The sequence below is a fragment of the Schistocerca nitens genome, chromosome 4, assembly GCF_023898315.1.
Source record: "Schistocerca nitens isolate TAMUIC-IGC-003100 chromosome 4, iqSchNite1.1, whole genome shotgun sequence".
Lineage (NCBI taxonomy): Eukaryota > Metazoa > Arthropoda > Insecta > Orthoptera > Acrididae > Schistocerca > Schistocerca nitens.
This window is the reverse complement of record NC_064617.1, coordinates 690,557,120-690,579,283: the sequence shown is the minus strand read 5'-3', so window position 1 is coordinate 690,579,283 and position 22,164 is coordinate 690,557,120. Positions and strand designations below refer to the sequence as shown.

The 22,164-nt window shown below is 36.5% G+C and overlaps 1 protein-coding gene across 5 annotated transcripts in view; it reads left to right on the top strand.

Moving 5' to 3' along the window:
* LOC126251908 (leucine-rich repeat flightless-interacting protein 2) overlaps positions 1-17,652 on the top strand; it is a 248,750-nt gene extending 231,098 nt beyond the window's left edge. For 4 of the 5 annotated variants that reach the window (XM_049952635.1, XM_049952637.1, XM_049952633.1 and 1 more), the window contains 2 exons: positions 1,426-1,530; positions 14,178-17,652. In XM_049952635.1, the coding sequence (XP_049808592.1) occupies positions 1,426-1,530; positions 14,178-14,288 (216 nt within the window). In that variant the 3' untranslated portion in view covers positions 14,289-17,652. Of the gene's footprint in view, positions 1-1,425; positions 1,531-10,324; positions 10,420-14,177 lie in introns of all 5 variants that reach the window. The other variant, XM_049952634.1, reaches the window with a different exon arrangement.
* The last annotated feature ends 4,512 nt before the right edge of the window (positions 17,653-22,164 follow it).

Genomic DNA, 22,164 nt, shown 5'->3' with positions numbered 1-22,164 from the left:
TCTGCCCACAGTTATTGCTTACAGGGTGTGAAGTGTGCAGAGTAACATTCATACTCAGCATAGCAGGCACCATGCTCTGCATGATTTCATTTAATTCACTATGCATTTCAAAATTTAAATCACCACCACCACCACCACCACCACCCCACCATGCCTAAGGTATATTTTAAATATTTAATTTTAATGGCAAGAACTGTCACTGCCTTGCAACAGCTTGCAAGGTGCCCTTGAGGTTAGGTTGCATCTTTCATGTGCAAGAGTGAAAGTATGTGTGCTACATTCTGACATGGAAAATTACATATGATTTGCATAGCCCACCTCCCATGCAGCTGCAAGAGACAGTGAGTTGTTGTATTTATCGTTTTCACTTAAGCCAGTGCCCTTCCTGCATATCTGTGTAGCTTATAAAATCCTCAGATTCCGATGTAACCATAAAAATGAATGAGGGAGGCCGTGAAGGGTTGAGGGACAGTAGCCGGAAGTCAGATTTTTGAAGTTAAAAGGAAAACAGTTCATAGGGAAGAGGGGAGACAGAAAGTCATCCTCATCCCTGAGGCACCACCGGATGCAGATATGGAGGGCCATAAGGTCAGCACACTGCTCTCCCACTCGTTGTTAGTTTTTGTGGCTGGTATCACTACTTCTCAATCAATTAGCTCCTCAGTTGGCCTCACAAGGGCTGAGTGCACCCAGCTTGCCAATAGCACTTAGCAGAAAAGGAAGTTTAGGTGGCGGAGAGCCCTTAGGCATCACCAGAAATGGATACGGAGGGGCATGTGGTCAGCACACCACTCTCCCAGCCGTTGTTAGTTTTTGTGACCAGTGTCACTACTTCTCAGTCAGGTAGCTCCTCAGTTGGACTCATAAGGGCTCAGTACACCCTGCCTGTCAATAGCACTCAGCGGAAAAAGGAAGTTTAGGTGGAGCAGAGGGGAAGCCTTTGCAAACCAAGATTAAAGAGACAAGGAAGGTGTAGAGAAGGTCCTTGACTAACATTGTGTGTACAGTGGAATCGTGGACATGTATGTCACTTCTTGTTTCTAGATTAATATTTATATAGACACATTTAATATTCAATAATTGTGCTCTTCCTAACGAAGTTCCTGTTCAAAATGAGCAGATCTGAATTCAGTTTTATACTTCAGAAGGCTGTAATTAAGGCTATAAAAGTTATTAGTAATTTACTGCTTCATTTAAATTAAGGTGCTGTGCATTACTTTGACTATTTTTAATACTTAGAGGAATGAAGTAGGGAATTTGGAAGTGTGTCACAGTTCTGTAATTTTCTTCTGGCTTGTGTGGTGGTGTTGATGGGGAAATTTTTGGAATTTTAATTTGACTTGCTTACCACTGGTAATAACAGCCAATGTAATGTGGAGTAGAGAAAATAAAAATTACTTAAAAATGGATTAAATATGTGTTTAGGTGGCGCGACTGGAAAGCCAAGTTATTCGTTACAAAGCAGCATCGGAGTCTGCTGAGAAAGTTGAAGATGAGCTGAAAGTGGAAAAACGGAAATTGCAGAGAGAGGTAAATAAACTTTACACTGCTTTTTGTGATTTTCATTCTAGTAATAAGTATACATTTTTCTTGTACAGCTGTTTCCTTGAAAATAATGCACATACGAGGTCTACTAGAAACGTATCCAACCTTCGGATGGTGAGAAAAAAAAGAACTGGCTTACCTGGGGCATTAGACACCTGATCACCCTGAAAATAGTTCACATGGGACTCCACACACTCCCGGCAGTGCTACCATTGTTGTAAGCATGGCGAAAGAGTCTCTTTCGGAGTGGAGTTTAGTGTGGCTGTCAGTGCTGCCGTAATGTCTTCTCTTGTCTGAAATGATGTTCCTTTCAATGGCCTCTTGAGTTTGGGGAACATCCAGAAGTTGCAGGGGTCCACATTAACAGAGAAAGGAGCCTGTTGAAGCACAGGAATCTGTTTTTTTGCTAAAAGAGTCTGAATCAAGTGCGAGGAATGTACTGGAGCATTGTCGTGATAGAGGTGCCAATTTTCTGTTTACCGCAAGTCCGGTCTCGTATGCTGCACAGTATCACTTTGGCGATGGGAGATGTCCCTGTAGTATTCTTTGGTGATAGTTTGACACTGAGATATATGCTAGTGGTGTATCACACCATGGGAGTCATAGAAAGCAGTCAGTGTAACTTTAACATCGCTGCGTAGTTGGCAGGCCTTCTTCGGTCTTGCTGGTGAGGAATGCTTCTACAGTAGCAACTGGGATTTGGTTTCCGGGTCATACCTGTACACCCAGGACTCTTCACCAGTGATTATGGTGTTCACAAAGTTGGGGTCACTGTGGAATCAAGCGTGCCCTGTGAGACTTAAACACGAAGTTGCTTTTGCTCCACTGTCATAAGCTTGGGCACGATTTTCACTGACACTCTCTGAATGGCCAAATCATTGGTCACAGAAAAAATGCGGATGCCCACCTCTTCCACAATTCCTCTGATAGACACATGATGGTCCCACACCGCTGCAGTGTTCCTTTGGCAACGACTTGGTCATATCAGCGTGTTGATGGCTGACTAAAGCATGGCTCACTCTCCACCGAAGTGCAGCTGTCTTTAAAGCAATTGTACCATTCCTTAATTTGTATGATGCCCATAGCATTGTTGCTAAAAGCCTTCTGAATCTTCTGAATGGTTTCCATGTGGCTGTCACCTAGTTTCTGGCAAAATTTGATGCAGTAGCACTGCTCCAGTTGTTTGGCATTTCCTGTGCAAGGAAGAACTGACACGAACACTACACAGTACCGCACTCATCTGCTGCTTGCCAGCAACTGACGTTATCGACATGCAGGAAAAAATTCTTACACACGCATGAAGGTTCAAGGTCAGCTCATGCAAGTGTGCTAGATTCAAATCCATCAGCTGACACAAACACAAAAAAAGTGTGTGAGGGGGTCAGATACTTTTCTAACAGACCTCATGCACGAACAAACATATAATCACATGTTATTTCTTAATACATTTGTATGCTTTATGCTAATGAAAACACTGACATGATTGAAGGACGATGTAATGGTTTCATCTCAATAATTGCTTGCATGTATTTACTTAATTTTCTTTCACAGAAATGGCTAATTTCGATGTTACAGGTCATTGTCAGGTGCAGTAGGTGCCAACATGCTGTAGTATTCAACAGCGGACATGGTAGTTCTGTCAAGTAGTCATATATGTTACGACATGTTGGCACCTACAGCACTTGCGAGTGGTCTGTAAGGCCGAAATTAGCCAATCTTGCAAAACCAAATGAAGTAAATACATGCAAGCAACAGCCAAGGTGGAGCCATTACAGTTACATTCAACATATATACAGATGTGATACCCCACATGAAGGAAATTGTTAAATTCAAATGGTTGTTCAGAGGGGACTGAAATTGGAAAGCTTTCTCTCATGGACTTATTTATTTGACTGTAGCCTGGAAAGACTATGAAAGGTTGACACATTAGGTTAGCCTCCTTTATGTAACTTACCATTGCATATATTAACAGTTTAATTGCTCTGTGGACCGTAAGAGTCTTAATATATTATGGTTTTTTTTTATGTTTTAGACTTGTTCAGGTGGTTAAAATATTCACAGTATCTTAACTGATTCCCTTCAGACAAACTTACATCATTTTAACAGGAATGCTCAATGGAGAACACTTTCTGACATACAGTTTATCTTAACACAGGCAAGCAAGAGCAAAGATAATGGCTACACCACCAGTACTGAAGTGTAATGTCATGAATTTAATGAAATAGAACTTGACAGAACACTCTCTCTTTCTCTCTCGCTCGCTCTCTGACACACACACACACACACACACACACACACACACACAGAGGTAGTTTTCTTGTTCAAAACAGTTGCTTTTTGTCAAGTTGTTTGTACAGTAAGTTGACAGATTTTCCACTTTTATTTCTTATGCTCCACCACTGGATAGGGTATGATGATATCTTCAGTTTTGCTTTACTATTGCAGTAACATTCTGTGTTTGGACCTGAATGTTTATTCCTTCTGTTAGCACTTCTTTATTTTCACCCCATAAATAACAAGATATTGTGGTTGAGCTTGTCTAGTTTGTCAAGTATGAATAAATGAATGTGCAGGTAGAAATAAGCTCGAATAAACTTTTAAAATGTAATATTATCTATTTTGGATACGAGGTAATGGTTGGTCTGTTTATACAGTAATAATTGGTAGCATTCAACTGAAGTTTTTGTCCTACTACACACAACTCAACAATGCGTTTTGAAAGATAATGCTCTTATCATCAGGCTTTAAAACTTAGCTCATGAGGTTAAAATGCTACCAACAAAATTGCTACATTCATAAAATCATGTCACATCCTGCTGACCTGTTGTGGGCTCCAGGAGTGTCAAGCTGATGCTTATGCAGAACTCCAGGGGTTGTGAAATGATATGTCCACGATATCACTGTGTAAGCACAGCTATTAGCTCAGTCATAGTGCTCTTCTAATGATTGCATACACTTTCCTCATTTCCTAAGTCTACGACCATTGGCTTCTAGCTAATCAGTGAAAGAGGCTTGCGTATTTATAATTATGTATGTGTCTTAAAATAATTTTAAAAGGTGTTAAGAAATCTCATTCAATTGCCGTTACCTTGTGCATTCACAGTATTGCCATTTTTCTTTCCATAGATAGCGCTCTCCAATTCTTCCAGTGAGTAGAGTTTCTTCCATTTGTTTTCTGTGTGCAAGATTTCCAAGTCTTCTTCTATTCCCATAAGGGGATGACCTGTTTCACATAAATGATTTGCGTCAGTTAATTTGTCATGGCTACCCACTCTGTATGCATCTTTTTGTTCCTTGTATCTGAACGAAAGTGTTCTTCCTGTCTGTCCAATATACTTTGTATCACAGGATATGCACTGAATTTTATGAACTCCTGACCTTTCAGACTTATTTATCTTTCTACCAATGTTTCTGCATATCATGTATACAAAACAGAAGACAACTTGCAAGTCTTGCACATAGAAAAGAAAGTGAGGAAGCTCGACTTTCTGGAAAAATTGGAAAGCACTATTCATGAGAAGAAATATGAAAATGTTCTGAATGCGCAAGATAATGACAACGGAGTGAGACTCTTTAATGCCTTTGTAGAATTATTGTAACGCAGATACATAATTATGAATTTGCAATACCTTTTCAACAAAATAGCTAGAAGCTGACAATTGTAGATTTAGGAAATGAGGAGAATGTAGGCGGCGGCATTATGATTGAACCAGTAGCTGCGCTTATGCAGTAATGCTGCGGACAACTCAGTTCACAACCACCCTCGGAGTTGTACATAAGTAGGAACTGGAAAAATTCACATTGTGCAATAAATGCGAAGTAGATGTAAATTATGCCTCAAAAATGCAAAAACGTGAAATTATTTAATAGACACTATTTCATAGCGAATTGTATCCATATGAACTATTTTATCAGAGATAGTTTGAAATAGATTTGTTTTCTGCATTTTGAAAAAAGTGAAGTGACTTATTGTGGTCTATCTACAACACCAAAAGAGATCTGCAATCCCTGTAACAATGCGTCAGTTCTGCTGTAGGCTGCTGCCCTGCTACAGGGAGACGGGGCTTATTTCCCTGCACCTCTCCTCTCCCATCTGGCGCTCAAAATTCTAGTTTGTGCACACTTGCTGCTATATTACACTATAGCCAATAATGGCCGCACTCTGCATTATAGCGATTGGAAAATGAAATCTGTAACTTTTTTGGACTGCGGCAAAATCCTTCCCCTAACATAAATATAGAACTACTATATTTTCAGTTCTACTTCTATGCTAAATACCTGGTCAGTTCAATTTGTTGCATTGGTCACACAGCTAAGAATGCCCACAAAAGGGGCAGGCTAAGGCAATTAATGTCCAGAAACAGCTTAATTCGGCAGTGCATTAAGTTCACGGGTGGGAAAATGCTGCTGCTCTTCAACAGGACAATCATTCCTGAAAGCTTAAATACTGCTAAACCAAGAAAACTGAGTCCATTTCAGAACAAAAATGTGTTAAAGTTTATGCAGGAGCAAACAATCCAGTGAAAAAGTTCCCAATCAGAGCTTTTTTAACAGTCAATTTCAAAGAACTAAAGCTTTGTTCGTCTTCACTCATGTAGCATGATAATCTTTTATATTAGTGCATCTAATCATCAAAAAACGCAAAACATAGATGTGAATTTTGCCACAAATAGATGCTTATTTTGAAACTTCCTCACAGATTAAAACTGTGTGCCAGACCGAGCTTGGGTAGCTCAGTTGGTAGAGCACTTGCCTGCGAAAGGCAAAGGTCCCGATTTCGAGTCTCGGTCCGGCACACAGTTTTAATCTGCCAGGAAGTTTCATATCAGCCCACACTCCGCTGCAGAGTGAAAATCTCATTCTGGAGATGCATATTTTGCCAAAAACAGATGCTACATTTTCCGGTCCCTATGCATAAGCGTCAACTCTGGGTCCCATAGCAGATGAGCTGGACGTGACCTGGTGCAGTGTCCAGTGTGGGGCGGAACGGACACAGACAGAAGTTTCAATTTTAGTGTAAGGTGAGGATCCATACTCCAGTATGTTTTTATTAAATTTTATTTTATGATTTCTGCAATTAAGGTGGTAGACTTTTCAGCAGTTTAACCTCGTGGGGTAAATTTTACATCATGATGAGAGCATTGTCTCTTGAAATGCGTTGTTGAGTCATGTGCAGGACAAAAAATTGAATGGTACCAATTATTATTCTAAAAACTTTTAAAATCTTGTAGTACTTCTTTATATAGATTCATCTTGGTAACAGATTCTTACAAAGATTAAGTTCAGTTATATGAGTGTTTCACTAATTCACTTAGTACTTGTGACAGAGATTTTTTTGTTTACTACATCCATGGGTTCTAGCCTCTTTTGAATTATCATTGTTGTAGAACTCACTGAATATTTAAAGTGAATTAATAAACGTAGAATATTATGTGCTTGTCTGCTACTGCTGTTTAAAAACATATGAACATGGTCATAATAACAGCTTCACACAAATCTTTAAATAATATGGAAAAAGCACATGTATGAAGAAAAAGAAAGCTTTTCAGTGAATAATAACCACCTCCATGGATGAAATTTTTGCCAGTAAAGTGTTTTTTCTCGGCAAACATTAACTTACATCCCTCTGCATGTGGAGTATTGAGACTAATTAACTTTGATGTATAAGTTCAAGCTAGAAAAACTGTCAAACAAAAGAAAAATAGTGGCTTTTGTGATTTGTTGGTTAACTTCTCTGTGGTCATTCATTCCATGGTGACCACAAACATCCTTATGAACTGACCATCCTTCTGAATATTACGGTTGCAATCGGCCCATCAGGAGGGTGTACTGTGATTTTGTCTTATTATGACATACATCACAAAACAGAGTGACACTCACATGCTTTAGACTCTTATAATTTCTTCTATGGAATGTATACACCACATCATTCAGGTCTTTGGTAAATAATTATGTGCAGCTAAGTCACTCATGATGAAAAGAGTGGATATAGTTTTGACATTCACACAGTGCATTTCACAACACTATCTTTGCAGTTGGTTAGTTGTGGTTTAATGTATGCAGCCTCAGGAATTAGATAGCACAGTTGGTTACTGAGTTCTTTAGATATTCTTGGTATAACAGTGCTGATTAAAGCTACTACTCTGCTAAATTAAGTGCAAAACTGCACTCATGTCAATTCTGCAAAAACTGATTCGGGAAGAATCAATTTTCTTTCTATTTGTTGTTTATGTAGCATGTAGTGAACTATACCCCTTTAACAAAAGTACTAGATACAAAGTTTTAAATTTTGTTAGCATTTAAATTGGCCAAGTGATCTGTAAACTTAACCATTCCCTTTACAATACTGCAAGAGCACCAAATCCAGGTGGGATAGTTCATCTACTTCCCTCCTCATTTTTTGGGGGCACTGCAGTGAACTCATAAAAGGCATTTTAATTACAGCTTGTATCATAAACCTATAAGTTTTAACAATATTCCTTGAAAAATCAGGTGCTTCAACTTAGCAATTAATGTCAATTTCATATCACATCATGTTCAATATTTTCACACACCTTACTCAAAACTGGAATTTTTGACACTCAGTTGTTTGTTTTTGTTTTGTTTTGCTTTAGGGTGCAAAAACAACTGGGGTCTTACATGCCCAAGTCAAAACTATAGAACACGAAAACATTTGGCAATCGTGCTTTACTAATGAGAACTTGGTTTGATCTCGCTCTAACCTGGTAGTGTCAGAGTTAACTACTTTTCTGTTTGTAATACTGTTATCATCAAATATAAGTTTAGTTGAAAGAAGTATCACATTGACTTAATTTTAGGGTTCTGAAAAACCTTATTGTTCGGTTGTAGTCTCACATGAAATTTATTATCTGGGACTTGGCTGGGTTCTTCATCTTTTTGTGTGGCTTGAGCATGTTTACAGCACTGTCTTTGTCATTCTTTTAATCCTCACAGTGCCAGTATATTGTTCGTAATTATTACAGTAATAATGCTTTTACTCACTGAAGTAGCGGTGATATGATGTAATTCTTTGGTTTTCATCGTCTGTTTGTATTTCACGTAGAAGGCGGTTTTTTATGATTTAAGTGGTGGTGTTACGTATGAATACATCTGCATTATCAGTTCTTATAGAACTTGATAGTCATGAGTCACAAAATAGACTTTTTATAAAGAAAAGTATGATATTTCCAGTAGGGCGGAATTCCTGTTGCCCTGTGTTTATCAAAGTATGATTAAAAAACGTGTAACAGAGAAATTTTCTGTGTAAATGCTGTATGGTGTCATTCTTCAATATAAAATGCACAGTGTGTGTCCAGTTATTTTAATTTAGAATCACACGAATGACTGATTTGTTATACACATTGTTTTAAAGAACATATAGAACCTAACTGTATAGGACCAGTATTAGCTTTGGCACAAGTGAGAGGAATATTCTTCCTTTAAAATATATTTGTGCATTAGATGGAATATTTATTGACAAATTCAGAAAGGAATGGTTTGGTTACAATGGATTATGTAGATGCTACAATTATATAAGATATAACTGAAAATTCTGGTCTCATGTTCTTGAATAACATGCTAACTTCTGGTTGTCATTGGAACCTCTAACTAGTGATGTGTTGTTAGCCAAGGCATTTTACTACCTTTTTGTGCATAAATGATGTTACTGCATATGATGCAACATCACCTTTCTTTGAGTTTGTTGAAAGAGCGTAGCAGTTGGGAAACTGTATAAATTGTTGTCACTTTGTAGAATCTCCAGTAAGAATGACAGAAAAAGTCCCTTACAATATATCTTTTTTTACCCAATGCAAACAGTGAGTTTACATTAGCAAGAGTTTGTGTTTACTCTCTGCAGATGTTTCTTTAAAAAATTCCAGGGTTGTTGATGTATCTTAATCATTACAGTATAGTAGTTCATGAAAAATCCGGCTACTCAGAAGTATTGGTGGCTGTTTGTACACACATAAACATTGGGGGGGGAAAGACATTTGCTGAAATATGGTAAACAATAGCAACAGCATGTACGTGAGGTGTTTTGCTATATACTGTTATATCAGGCATATTTGCTAGCTCGTGTGTAATGAGCAGGCTGGAAGTGTGTAGTTGTGAAGATGCTACATTACTCAAAAGTAAGTAGTATGTGACACAAGATAATTGTTGGTTGATTTGAGGCACTGTTGCACAAGATATGTGGTTGGACTGTTACCTCATCAGTTAAGTGGTAACTTATATGTGAAGAATTGTTCCAAGGAAGAGAATAGAGTGAGTTATCAAGGAGGTACTGAGAGGACACTGATGTAATGAAGCTGAGGCAATGAAAGTGTTACCAGGGAGTGGTTGATGAGTAAAGTGCTTAATCTGTAAGTGAGGAATGTTGACACTTTATGTAGTCTTTAGTCACATATGGAGCTTGTCATAAATTCATTGGTTGATATCCGTGTGGCAGTAGGATTTTACATTTTATATCAGTTCTCTATGAGAAATGGAAGTATAGTGTTTGCAATTTTCCTTTGTGCCGAAAACATTCATACACGCAAATGATGAATTGTTATATATATTGCATTTGTTAATCCAGATTTCTGAATGACTTGAAAATTAAGCATCAAGACCTGGTGGTACTGCCTGCTTGTTTCAGCTAGTTTTATATAGATAAAATATTAGTTACACATATGTTATTTTACATTTGTTCTTGCTAGTGTGCTGTAATAGGAAGGAAACTGGCCATGGATTTTTTTGTTTTGGTGACACTTGAAGTTTTTACCACATTTTCTGTCAGGTTCATCAGTTGACCCAGCGCTTGATGGAGACAGAAGAAGTGAATAAAGCCTTGACCAGTGAGATTGACCAATTAAAGACTACACTCAGATAACGGTACATGCCTGCTACATTTGCAGCATGATTTTTTTTTTTTTTTTTTTTTAATTCAAGTTCCATGGTGGACCATATGGTTTTCTTTATGTAGTTAGTTTATTTTATGTTGAAAATTTAATCAGAGCTAACTGGTTGAACCACCTCATTCCTGCTGACCTTCACCATTCACTTGCAAACAAGTTTATAGTTACTCCGTGATAAAGTGCAGCTCAGGACCAAATAAATCAAAAAGGAGTCAATACATGACTTTTCCTTGTGTATTTAAAAACCAGTTACACAATACTGACAGATGAGCCAAAGAGACTGAATTGTTATTCAGAGTTAGTGACTAGATTTTAAGGATTCTGCAGACTTGGTTGAATGGAAAATAACTATTTACTTCACCAATTAATTTTCCAAGAATCGCCAACCTGTGGTGTCATTCATTTTATAGTGGTCACAGATCGGTAGTCATTAGTGGTTTTGTAAACATAAACAAACTAATCGAGACTTACAGTGTTCATTTTATTGCTTTGTTGTACAAATCCCCAGTTTTACTTAATATTTTTGTGCCTTTTTAACCATGTCAAGTGTGCTAGTAGGAATAGTTGACATTCGTTATTGATTACTAAAATTTATTCTGTAACATTGAGATGACTCACTCAAACAAGTGAACAAATAGTAGATGAATTGTGTAGAACTGTGCAATAACATTTTTCTCTTCTCAGTGCAATGCAGCTGTGTGGCAAGGTGTTGTAATGTTGAATATTTAGTGTAAAACTTCAATTTGAAAATATGTTAAGGAGTGATGGTTCCAATTTATGGTTCATTTAATTGTAAAATTGTGTTAATATTTTATCTGAAAGCTTGTATGTTAAAAATATGTTGCTCTTTAGGAAGACCATTCTTCATTAAAAACTCGGATTTTTTGTTTGTTTTTCCAGAACAAGATGTTTTAATATTCTTGAAAAAGGAAGTAGCAAGATAAACCTCCCAGTGCTTCCATTATTGAAATATTTTTCTTCATTTTCAGTCATTAACCATTTTCCATTGAAGGTCTGATATCAATTCCTTCTGGCATGTGATTCGCATTTTACTGTGTATTTGTCGCAGTTTCCTGTATGTGTCATTTACTATATTAATTATTTCTTTGTTTCTTGTATGTCAATGGTTTTATAATTCACTGATCGTTAATGCAGGGTAAATCAAGCTAAACCAAATCCAATGGGCACAGGCAAGAACCTATTCACATACATTTCTGGTTTCTATGAATGCAGGTCAGAATATTGAACATCATATTGCAGCACATGACGATCTTGTAAGTCACATTCTCTGTGGCTTCCAGTACCTTATAGTGTTATACGTTGCAATGTTGTTGTGTATATCCTTTTTCATTATGTCACTGCTAAGTGGACTGGAACTTGATTAGATCAGGGGAGAGTTAGGCTAAAGCACTTCTGAGTGTCTTCTTTCAATTGTGAAAACAGGTCGTCTTGTTTTCAAGGATACATGCTCTGTTATACAATTCTGGTGGAAATAAGTTTAACATCATTTGTATTTTGTTAACTGATGTAAGAAGGACTTCAGTGTGTCCACAATGTTACCATGATCAGATTAATGTCAATTTTTTTTTCTGAACATAACTCCTTACACGGAAATCCCTGGTCTGGGATTCACAAAGAATCTTAGCTTTCAATTCTTTTACTCTTCTGTATATACCTTTGGAGTCAATTGTTTGTAGTGGCATGACGGTTACTAAAATAATATTGGTCTTCAAGCCTTGCAATCTTAGAGCTTTAAAGAATTTTATTCAATTTCTTGTGCCTAAGGGACTGAAGGTATTAGTCAGTCTTTCTTATGTTTCCTTTTTCCTATTTCTTGCTAGTCAGGAAAGAATGAACATCTGAATGTACTTGCTGCTTTAAAGTGCCTTTCTGGTTCAGTAGATAACACTGACAAGTTGTTTGTAACTTCAGACCCCTCCGGCTTTCAGGTAATAAATATCTAGTCAGTTGTTACAATATTTCCAGCTGCATACATTGCTTGTGAAAATAATCCATCTTTGTAAATAACTACATAAGATTTTCATATGTGAATGAATCTTGGCTACCTAATGTAAACGCTTAATTATCTTTAAAGTTATTTCTTTTGCTCCTTTAATTGTTAATGTCCATCTTCCTGATTGACGTCTACACACAATACGTTTTAGCAGTTGTCAGTGTATTTTTGTTTGTCAGTCCAATTTTACGTTAAAATAACTGAATGGATCTGTTGTTATTAATGTAAGGGAATCTGGGGCAGAGAGAGAGAGTTTTAAAAAAGGTCTACATAACATTATTTGAACTGAGATATTATGCATGAATTGCATTTGTTTGTGTAACTTAACATCTCATGTTGTGATTATTTGCAAAATTAGGTTTTTTATATTTTTTTTGAAGTTGTAGTTCAAATAAGTGGTGTGACAATGGTGCAGCATAAAACTCAGAAAATTAGGTTTCATTACTAATATTCAGATTTTTGTGCTTGTTACTAATACTCACATTTTTGTGTTTGTGAAACTTATGAGACTTCTTAATATACATACTTTTTGGAGGTTTTTAATGTTTGTGTTTTGAATTTGCCACTACTGATGTTCATTGCATGTTAACAATCAGAATTTTAAAATATTTATTTCTTCTGCTGTAGCTTTCATGTCTTCATTTTTGTGCATAACGTGTGCCTTTTCATGTGAAATTTGTTGAGATTGTTTTATGTCAATATAAAGTTAGTCACATGAGAAATTATTTGGATTATCTTTTTAAATTTACATACTGCTACTGTTGTAGTAATTTCATTGTTGTTCTAATTTTGTGAAGGTCCCAGGATTAAAATTTACTACGATATTATTAGATTCCCAATGTATTTTATTTACAGGCTACTCACAGAAAGAGGAACATACTTATGTATGTTGAAATTTCATATGATTCTTTTATATTACTGTGACTTCAGCATGAAAATTATGTAGTCAGCTACTAACTGTAAATGAAAACAAATGGAGTATCTCCCTCCAAAGTGGCACTGTCTTTGGTCATGTCCTTTATGCATGTGTTATGTTTCATCATCGGTGAATAATGTAGTGAAATTTATAGTCAACTTTTTTATCACTGTTATGTCTGTTTTCTGTGAAGTTTTATAAATCTTATGCTGGAACAATATTACTGTAAGTTGACTAAGTGCTTATTAATTACCATTGTGTCAGTGACCCATTATGCAATATCACATCCCTCTTCTCATATAAATTTGTATGACACATTTTTTGCGTATAATTTTCAATTAAACCTTCAAAAATACATCAAACTATTCGTGTAAAAAGATTCTCGTAAATTGTATATGAAAACAGTCCTTTCTGGGACTTGGCCCTTGTCAAGATACTACCCATTTAGTGGATATGCTTTGTGTCAGTTCACTAGATGTTAATTCTTCAAATAAATGCGCCACTGTCGTGTTGGAAGAGTACTGATGCTGTATGGAAGTGATAAAGAGTTTGTTTTCATCATTGCCTTTTTCCAGTTTGTAGAATTAAATGTCTGTAGTCCCATTTATGGAAGAAACAAACATAATCGCATGTGTCACAGGCCAAGTTAGAGGTTGTCATAACTTGAAATTCTGTTCATCACCCCCCCCCCCCCCCCACACACACACACACACACCCACCCTTTCCCCCTCCCAGAATTGTTTGTCATTGATAAATGTATAAATTTGTTAGTATCTTGCTGTGAACCTCATAAATGTATTTTCAGTTACGTGAAGCCCAGGCACGGATTGAAGAACTGGAGACGACCAACACACACCTCCAACGACGCCTTGATAAGCTGAAGAGTGCCAAGTCTGCCCTGCTGAAAGAGCTGTGAGGCTCATTTGCAACCTTACATGCTGTAGCTGTGACTACTTGCAGCATTTGTTCTCGCTTTGGCTGTCTCCACTGTGTAATTGGCAATATCCGTGCCATTTGCAATGTACTGAAATTAATATCAGGACAGTTTACCATAGCAAGAAAGCTGATAAAAGCAAATCTCCTCATCTGCTCTAGAGAGTTAAATTTGTGTGCACCCTCCTGATATTTTAAATTTTTTATCTCATGTGTCAGATGTTATCCGGCCTCATGATAACTGATAATATGTGTTGATAAAAGTGCATGGACAGCCTGTGGTTTCATTTGCATAAACCACGTACAACAAAGTCCAAGATAATTCAGTTCATCTGTTGTTACATTAAAATACATTTGTCTGCAGCATTGAGCATGTGCTGCCTGTTGTGTAACTGTGTTTATAAAAGAGGGGTATTACTTTGCTGCTTGTCCCCCAAGTCACACAATGTTACTATTTACTTGTCAGCTTGACACAGAAGTTGAAGTGTGATTAACAGTCATAACAAAATCAAGGGGAAAATCTGATGACCTGCTTTACTCGCAACCTTCAAAATTGTATCCATTTTGATCTAGTTGTACTGCAAAACTTTAAAACCATGCTACTTTTAAAACTTCCTGAATTTATTAACCTGCTTCATTGTGCTTTATTTTATAATGAAAATTGGAGAAATCTTTACACAGCAGTTGAAAGATAAAAGATTTTGGTTCTCATCTAGTTAACTGTTAGTATACAGTTCATATTTAGTAAGTCTGAAACTCTGCTGTTTCTTTGACTTTGAGGTATTGTGCATTAAGAAATACCATATTCTTTCTCAGGACTGTTAGCTGACAAGTAAATTTTCATATTGAAGCAGTGTACCCTCTTAGGTCATTTAATGCAGTTAGTTTCACGTACATCACAGTTTGATTTGTTTTTACTGATATCACCCTAAAGTAAATGGGCAATAATTTAGTCAGCAGTTTTTTTACCTGTAGAATAATATTTTGTGATACAAATAATTTTTATGTCATGGCTGGTATTTGCAAGATTTTTTTTGTGAAGTTGTGGAAAAAGCTTTAGAACATAATGAGCTGTATGTTACTACTGCATAATTATATTTCACTGTGGTGTGCATAAGAAATATACTGTTATAAATATGGCAACTGGCAGGTACATATTTTTGTTGAACAGCAGTTAATGTGTTTGTTAATCCGTATTAGTTTGTTGTATTGTTACATTGCAGCGCAGCCATTTCTCTACAAGACACATTTCATATATGATCTCATGGCAGAGATTGATTGGATTACATCAGATAATCTCAGTAACTAGTAATGTCTGTTAAAGGAAATTTTTCTAACTTTCGTGTGTGTGCCAGTGGCATCCATTATGTAATCTGTGTGTTTGATTTGCTGTAACATTTTATTATACATTTCATTTCCATTACTATTGATTTTAGAGTCGTAACATGTTTTTCTGTCACTCAGTCCACAGGGTGCATATAATTTTGTTACATTTTCAGTTTACATTGAAATTAACTGTGCTGATTATATCCTAACAAAAAATTTTAGAATAATTGCAATGCTCATGGCTTTTGTGGAGAGTCACTCCATGTTATTGTAAACACTCCATAAATCGCAAGTATCATTGAAAAAAAAAGTGTGATATTTATTTGGGTGTGGTTGTGTTTTAACGTGATGGATGAATGTAACGTCAACTTAACTGTTGTTTGTGTGAATGTGTAATTAATTTGTATGATGTTTGTGTGCATCTGTAATTAAACTAAAATGTGCTAAATAATTACTTGAAATATTAGGGGGAGGGAATACTAAAATTCATTTACATTTTCCTCATATAAAATCATAATGCAAAGAAGTAATGTTATGTTCAGTGACACTTCATAATGAGTGGAAAGAACCAGTCATAAAAATAACCCTTAATGGCTCCTCTGCTATGTAACTAATTGTTTTGTAATTTTGACAGAAATGAAAGATCCAGACACTTAGACTTAATTTCTACATTATAACTTTTTGTTTATTTGTTTATGTTTCAAAAAATACTTAAGTGCTTCAATAAAAGTGGGCCAGAAATTGTAAAGTTAATACTTACAGCATACTTGTAATAATGAACATGCCTACTGATGTTTCAAAATTTATTCATTATGTTACAGTCTCCTGCCTTTGTTAGATGGCTAAATTAATGGTGGAGGAAAAGTTTTAAAGACTGAGTGTGATATTTTCTTAGAATCCTTTTCTTGTATTCTTTGTGCGTTAACACTTTTTTTATAAAAAATACTGAATGACTAGTTCTTTCCTACTTCAGTTATTTCTTGAGATTTTGGGAAATACACAAAGAATCATATTGCTTTTCAGATATTTTCTGGCTTGACATTTATGTAGATGAGCTACCCCTAATACCCAGGTGTGTGAATATTTTGCAAAATGAAAAGTTCCTCCAATATTTCAGAAGTCCAATTTAAAAGAAGAATTTTGTATGTCAGACTGTGGCATTTTGTACAAGTTTTGTATAAAGTACTTTGTATATAGAGTGCTTCATTTTGTATCAGTGATGTTGCTTCTTTGCTAGAAGCACAGATAATCAAAATGCTTTTATTGACATCACAATGTCCGGCATCCACTGCCATCGTTCTCTATTGTGTAATTGTCAATTGTAAAAACAAATTGTGTTATATGCGAAAGTAGAAACTGTGATTATCATTTCACTGTAAAGTGAATAGCATATTGAATGAAAATTATTAGTGCTGTAAAATAATATTTTTGTTTAGGCTTCCATAATGTTGAGTGAAGCTGTAATTGAAGAAAACATCAGTATTCTTTTGTTATGCTTTACAACATAAATACAAATAAGATTTTGTTTACAGCACAATTTTAACATTTGTGCATTACATGGCATTCACCCCAAAAGGGAATGATGTAAAACACGATAAGGTTGTCCAGGATATTAATGTTAATGTGGAAATTTGTGCACTAAGCTGAGTGGCTTCTTTTCTCTCAGCTTGAATCAATAGGCAGAGTCTATTGTCTTGTTATGTAGGATGTGTCATTCCATTGTTGTGAACCTATTCAGAGGCTATTGTGATTATGTGAATCAGTCTGGACCAAAAATTTCAGATCAAGCAAGTAAATACAAACACGAAGGATTGTATGGTATATTCTAAGCAAATGTTAACAAGGAATTTAAAAGTTACGTGGGAAATCTCACTCAGTTTTATATTTTATTTTTCTAACAATAACTTCTTGTTTCCTTTTGGGGTGAAAGTCATTGTATGTTGTGATAAATTGATGCACTTTTAGCTTGTGATAATCAGTTGTATGAAGGAGAAAAGATAAATTAATGTACATTAAAATTTTCAGATGAAATATATTATCCAAGTTGTATTGGAAACTTTCTTCTGTGTATTTCACAGTTTATTTTGAATATGACATACAAGTTCCCCTCCATTGTTTTCACAACAAAGGTTTGCATTGAAGGAATGGCACCTGACCATAATTATTGGATAATGGTCCAGTAACAATGCTGAAGAAAATATATGATATTATTTTGTTGTTACAGGCATGCGAGAGAGTGAACACTTTTCAGTTAAATTTCTGAGCTACACTTACATATCTCTCTCCCTCACTTCAAATATTTTGGTAAGATGCAGATTTGCTATGATGTTATGTGTAACACGTCAAAAAAATTTGTGTACGCTGTTTGCAGTTTCATTGGTGATAATGGTAGTGATAGTGATGATGTACCACTGTCCAGGATGTCTACATTGCTTTCCTCGGGTAGAGTTTCCAAATCTCTGTGATGAAGTTGCAAAGTGCTACGATATTTTGATCAATGTATTTGTTTGAAAAACCATTTTTTGATCATGAAACTCAATAAGAGTGAAGTAAAAGATTTTGAAAGAGCTAGTAAGAATTGATGTATAGTTTACTGAGTGATGACACATACAGGAATATCAGTAAAGATCCCACTATGCAAACGATAAGGAAGACTGCTGCCCTTCTGATCGCCTCTCCTTCCCTTCTGGGGGTTGTGAGGAGATTGAAACCAAGGGGTGCAGTCCCTCTGAGGTTTAACGGGCTCCCAAAAAATCTGTAAGAAATGTGTTATTTTGTGACTAATAATGAGTAAATTTGGTTCTCCAAATTATGACATTGCCAAACACTTAGCCTCATTATTAAGACCTCCTGTGGGTGCCCGTCATATATACAACTCTGCAAAATTGAGAATCTCTCGGGGAGAACAGTTCTGATTTATTAGTCAGATCTGGTGTGGCTACCTTAATCAGCAAGGTTCTTCTTTCAGATTTCTTTATCTCTTATAGGCAGAAGTTTTGATAATGAACTTACATCTTTGTTCAATATGATCCGACCTAGACTCGTTCTTTATTTGGCAATGAATTTTTTGAAGGGACTGGTGGTATCATTGTGGGCTGACCCTTATCATCCTTGGTGGCCAGTTTGTATCTGGATGACTTTGATGAAAGGGCAGTTGAATTTGTTGGTTTAAAATCTACAGTTATTTGGAGATGTGTTCATGACACTTTCGTTGTGTGGTCTCATGGTAAGGATGAATTACATGAATTTCAAACCATCTAATTTCTATCCAGGGAACTCTTCAATTTACTATTGAAATCAGAAAGAAGGGCTACTTTTCATTTCTGGATGTTCCGGTTTGTCGCAAAGATGATGGCCCCCAGAGACACACAGTTTATCACAAGCTGACTCGTACAGACTACTTTTTACATGCAAATGGCTACCACAAAACTTCCCAGACAATGGGATTTTTTTGAAATTTTGTTCAGAGGGCGTGTAGCATTGCTGGTGAGTGAAGTCTGCAAGAAGGTGAGTTTCTGTGCTTAAAAGGAGTTTTTGAAGCAAATAGGTGCACTCCACAACTGATAGGCAAGGTGTTCTGGATAAATCCAATGGAGGGCTTGAGGAATGAGAAAGGTGAAGTAGAAAGAATTAAATTCATGATCCACAGTTTTCATACTATATGTGGAAAGTCTCATTGTCAAAAATAGGTTGGATCCTCACCAAACAAAGTTAAAGTGACCTCTGACCCTCAACTGAAAACAACAGTACTCTGACTTGATGCTCCACAAGACAGGAGATTGCAAGATCCACTGCCCTTTCATACATTGGGCAGTTGACATGTGGGAGTGCATGAGAACTGCACAGAACACTGAAGGCAACTTGGCTCATACAGTCCCATAAATTGACTATGGCATAGCGCTACACTGACACTCGCCATTCTATACAATACAATAATGTGAACATTTTAGGGCTGACTTCACCATTCTGGGACACTGTGGAAAGGCCAGTGTTTAATCATTTGGCAAAGGATTTAATTAATAAAGATAGTGGTTTCTGTCTGGACATATAATGAAATCTAGCACTTTCTTCCAGCAACTAGAAAAATGTCACTATGGTGCAGCTCCTGTAGATGCATTGATACCCATCATGATCAAGTGTCTAACCACAGAGTCGGTTCATCATAGTTCTTTGATGCTGAACAGCATTTCTGGTCTTTGTGTATCAATGTGTAGTTCTGTGGCCCTCAGGTTTACAAGGGTGGATTAGTGTGGTGTTTCTTTAGTTTGTCAGCTCAGTCAGATGATGCCTGAAAGATATATGGCCAAATTATTTGGTGAAGAACATCTAATGAATCACATTTTTGAAAATAATTCTATTATCTACTAAATTCTTTGTATCACTCAGTAGGTGGGCAAATATTTTTGTGGCTACATACCTCAGTACTTCCTGACCCACAAGGATACTGAAAGTCCTTTATTACCTAGTATTATGTTTATAAATGTTGCTTTTTTTCCAAACTATCATTCATTATTGACGAACTTCATAAAGGAGTACAACTCTACAGGACAGTGTTCATTTACTCTTTTTTCAGTGGCAATAGCATAAACATGAAAGCAAGGTCCCTTCAATTCTCGATGCATAATTCTCTCAATAATGTACAGTGAAAACCACTGCTGTGGTACTACGGATTGGTTCATACAGTTCTCTTTGCACTTTGGCAGATCTCATATTACAGTAAAACCTGCTCAAATTGGCACGTATATAATTCGGAAATCTGCCCAAACCGTATAAGTATTTCAGTCCTGACACATTGAGTGCACTTTTATATGCTGATTTTTTGTATACAGTGGAATGTGCCTAACGCAGAAACGGAAAGCAAATCTCAGAACATCCTTAACAATTCATTGCATAATGAGGAAAAGAGCCAAACAGTACTATTGTATTACAGTTCATTAATTATTGATGACTCTACAAGGACTTTACTTTTAACACCTCTGTTAAGTGGTGCAAAACCAAGAAAAGAGGTCCAGCACAGCGTGGCGCGGCTGGTGTGGACCTAAAACCGTGCCACTCTGTGCAACAACGAATAAGTTACACTCACTGTCGGTACAGTATATTCAAAGGAAATGGTTTTTTCGTCAGCGCTCTGTTTGTCAGCTTTCTTGTTTTCAACATTACTGAGGCACGCCGGTGCATACAGGAACATTGTTGCACATCTACCAACACAGTGCTGCAATGTGCGCAGTGAAAGATGTGGCTATTATTCTGTTAAACAATGGTTTTACCCAGCAAGTTTTTTATTTTCTGCCAGTTTCAGTTAACTAGTAGCACTTTAAGAGAGAGAGTAACACGATGTTGGACAAACGGTATGTGTCGCTAAAACCTAACGAAAAGATTAATATAATCGAGGTGAGTGAGAAAGACAAACACTCTGTCCTGGAATTATATTGCGTTTCAAATGTGGTAAAACACAAATTTATGAGACTTTAAGAAACAAGGACAAGATTTGGGACAAATGGGTGAAAGAAAACGGGCAGATGAAAAGAAAACGAAGAAGACCTGAAATGAAGAAATTAATAAAATAGTATGGGAATGTTTCGTAAGTGTGCGGGCAAAAAAACTTACCTTTATCTGGACCCATGTTGCAGGGTGGGGCACTGAAAGTCACTTGGAATTAAGGAGTTCAAGGCATCCACAGGATGGCTGGACAATTTCAAAGCTAGGCACAACATCGTGTGGAATGAAGTGCGCGGGGAAGCAAAGGATATGCTGGAAAGTGTAGCAACAGAATGGAAGACAATACTGTCCAACTTAATTGTGAATTATGACCCGTGTTCAATGACGATGAAATGGGACTGTTTTATTGTGCGCTGCCTTCAAAATCACTAGCAATTCGAGGTTAAAAGTGCACCGGCTGAAAAATGTCCAAGGAAAGACCTACTGTACTGCTGTGTGGAAACATGTTAGGTGAAAGAGAGAAGTCACTGGTGATTGAAAAGGTGGCAAAGCCGCATTGTTTCAAAAACATAGACATCAGTGAGCTTCCAGTCAAATGGCGAAGCAATAAAAGGGTGTGGATGGTGAGTTTGCTCTCTACTTAATTTTGCACTTTCTGGTTGCCGTTAATCCTCTTGAACTTACAACAGTATAAAGTTTTAGGTAATATTTGAAATACTCTAGGTAACATCAGTTTTTGTCAATCAACCACTATATCAAGAAAAATTTTATATAAAATGTGAATGTGCTTCTAGCTTGTTTCCAGTTGATATGATTGCTACTACTGTATTTACTCTAGTCCAAGCCGCACTTTTTTCCCGGTTTCTGTAATCCAAAAAACCGCTTGCGGCTTAGAATCGAGTACAAAGTAAATGGCAGTTCTGAAAAATGTTAGTAGGTGCCGCCACAATAACTTCTGCCGGCGAATATATGTAGTGCTACACAGGCATGCTTTGCAGGTGCAAAGATAAATACTGGCGTCAGTAAATAAATTAAAGAAAAGGTAGAAGAAAGTAAACATTATGCCATGTATTCTTTCATGTTTGCTGCTATCT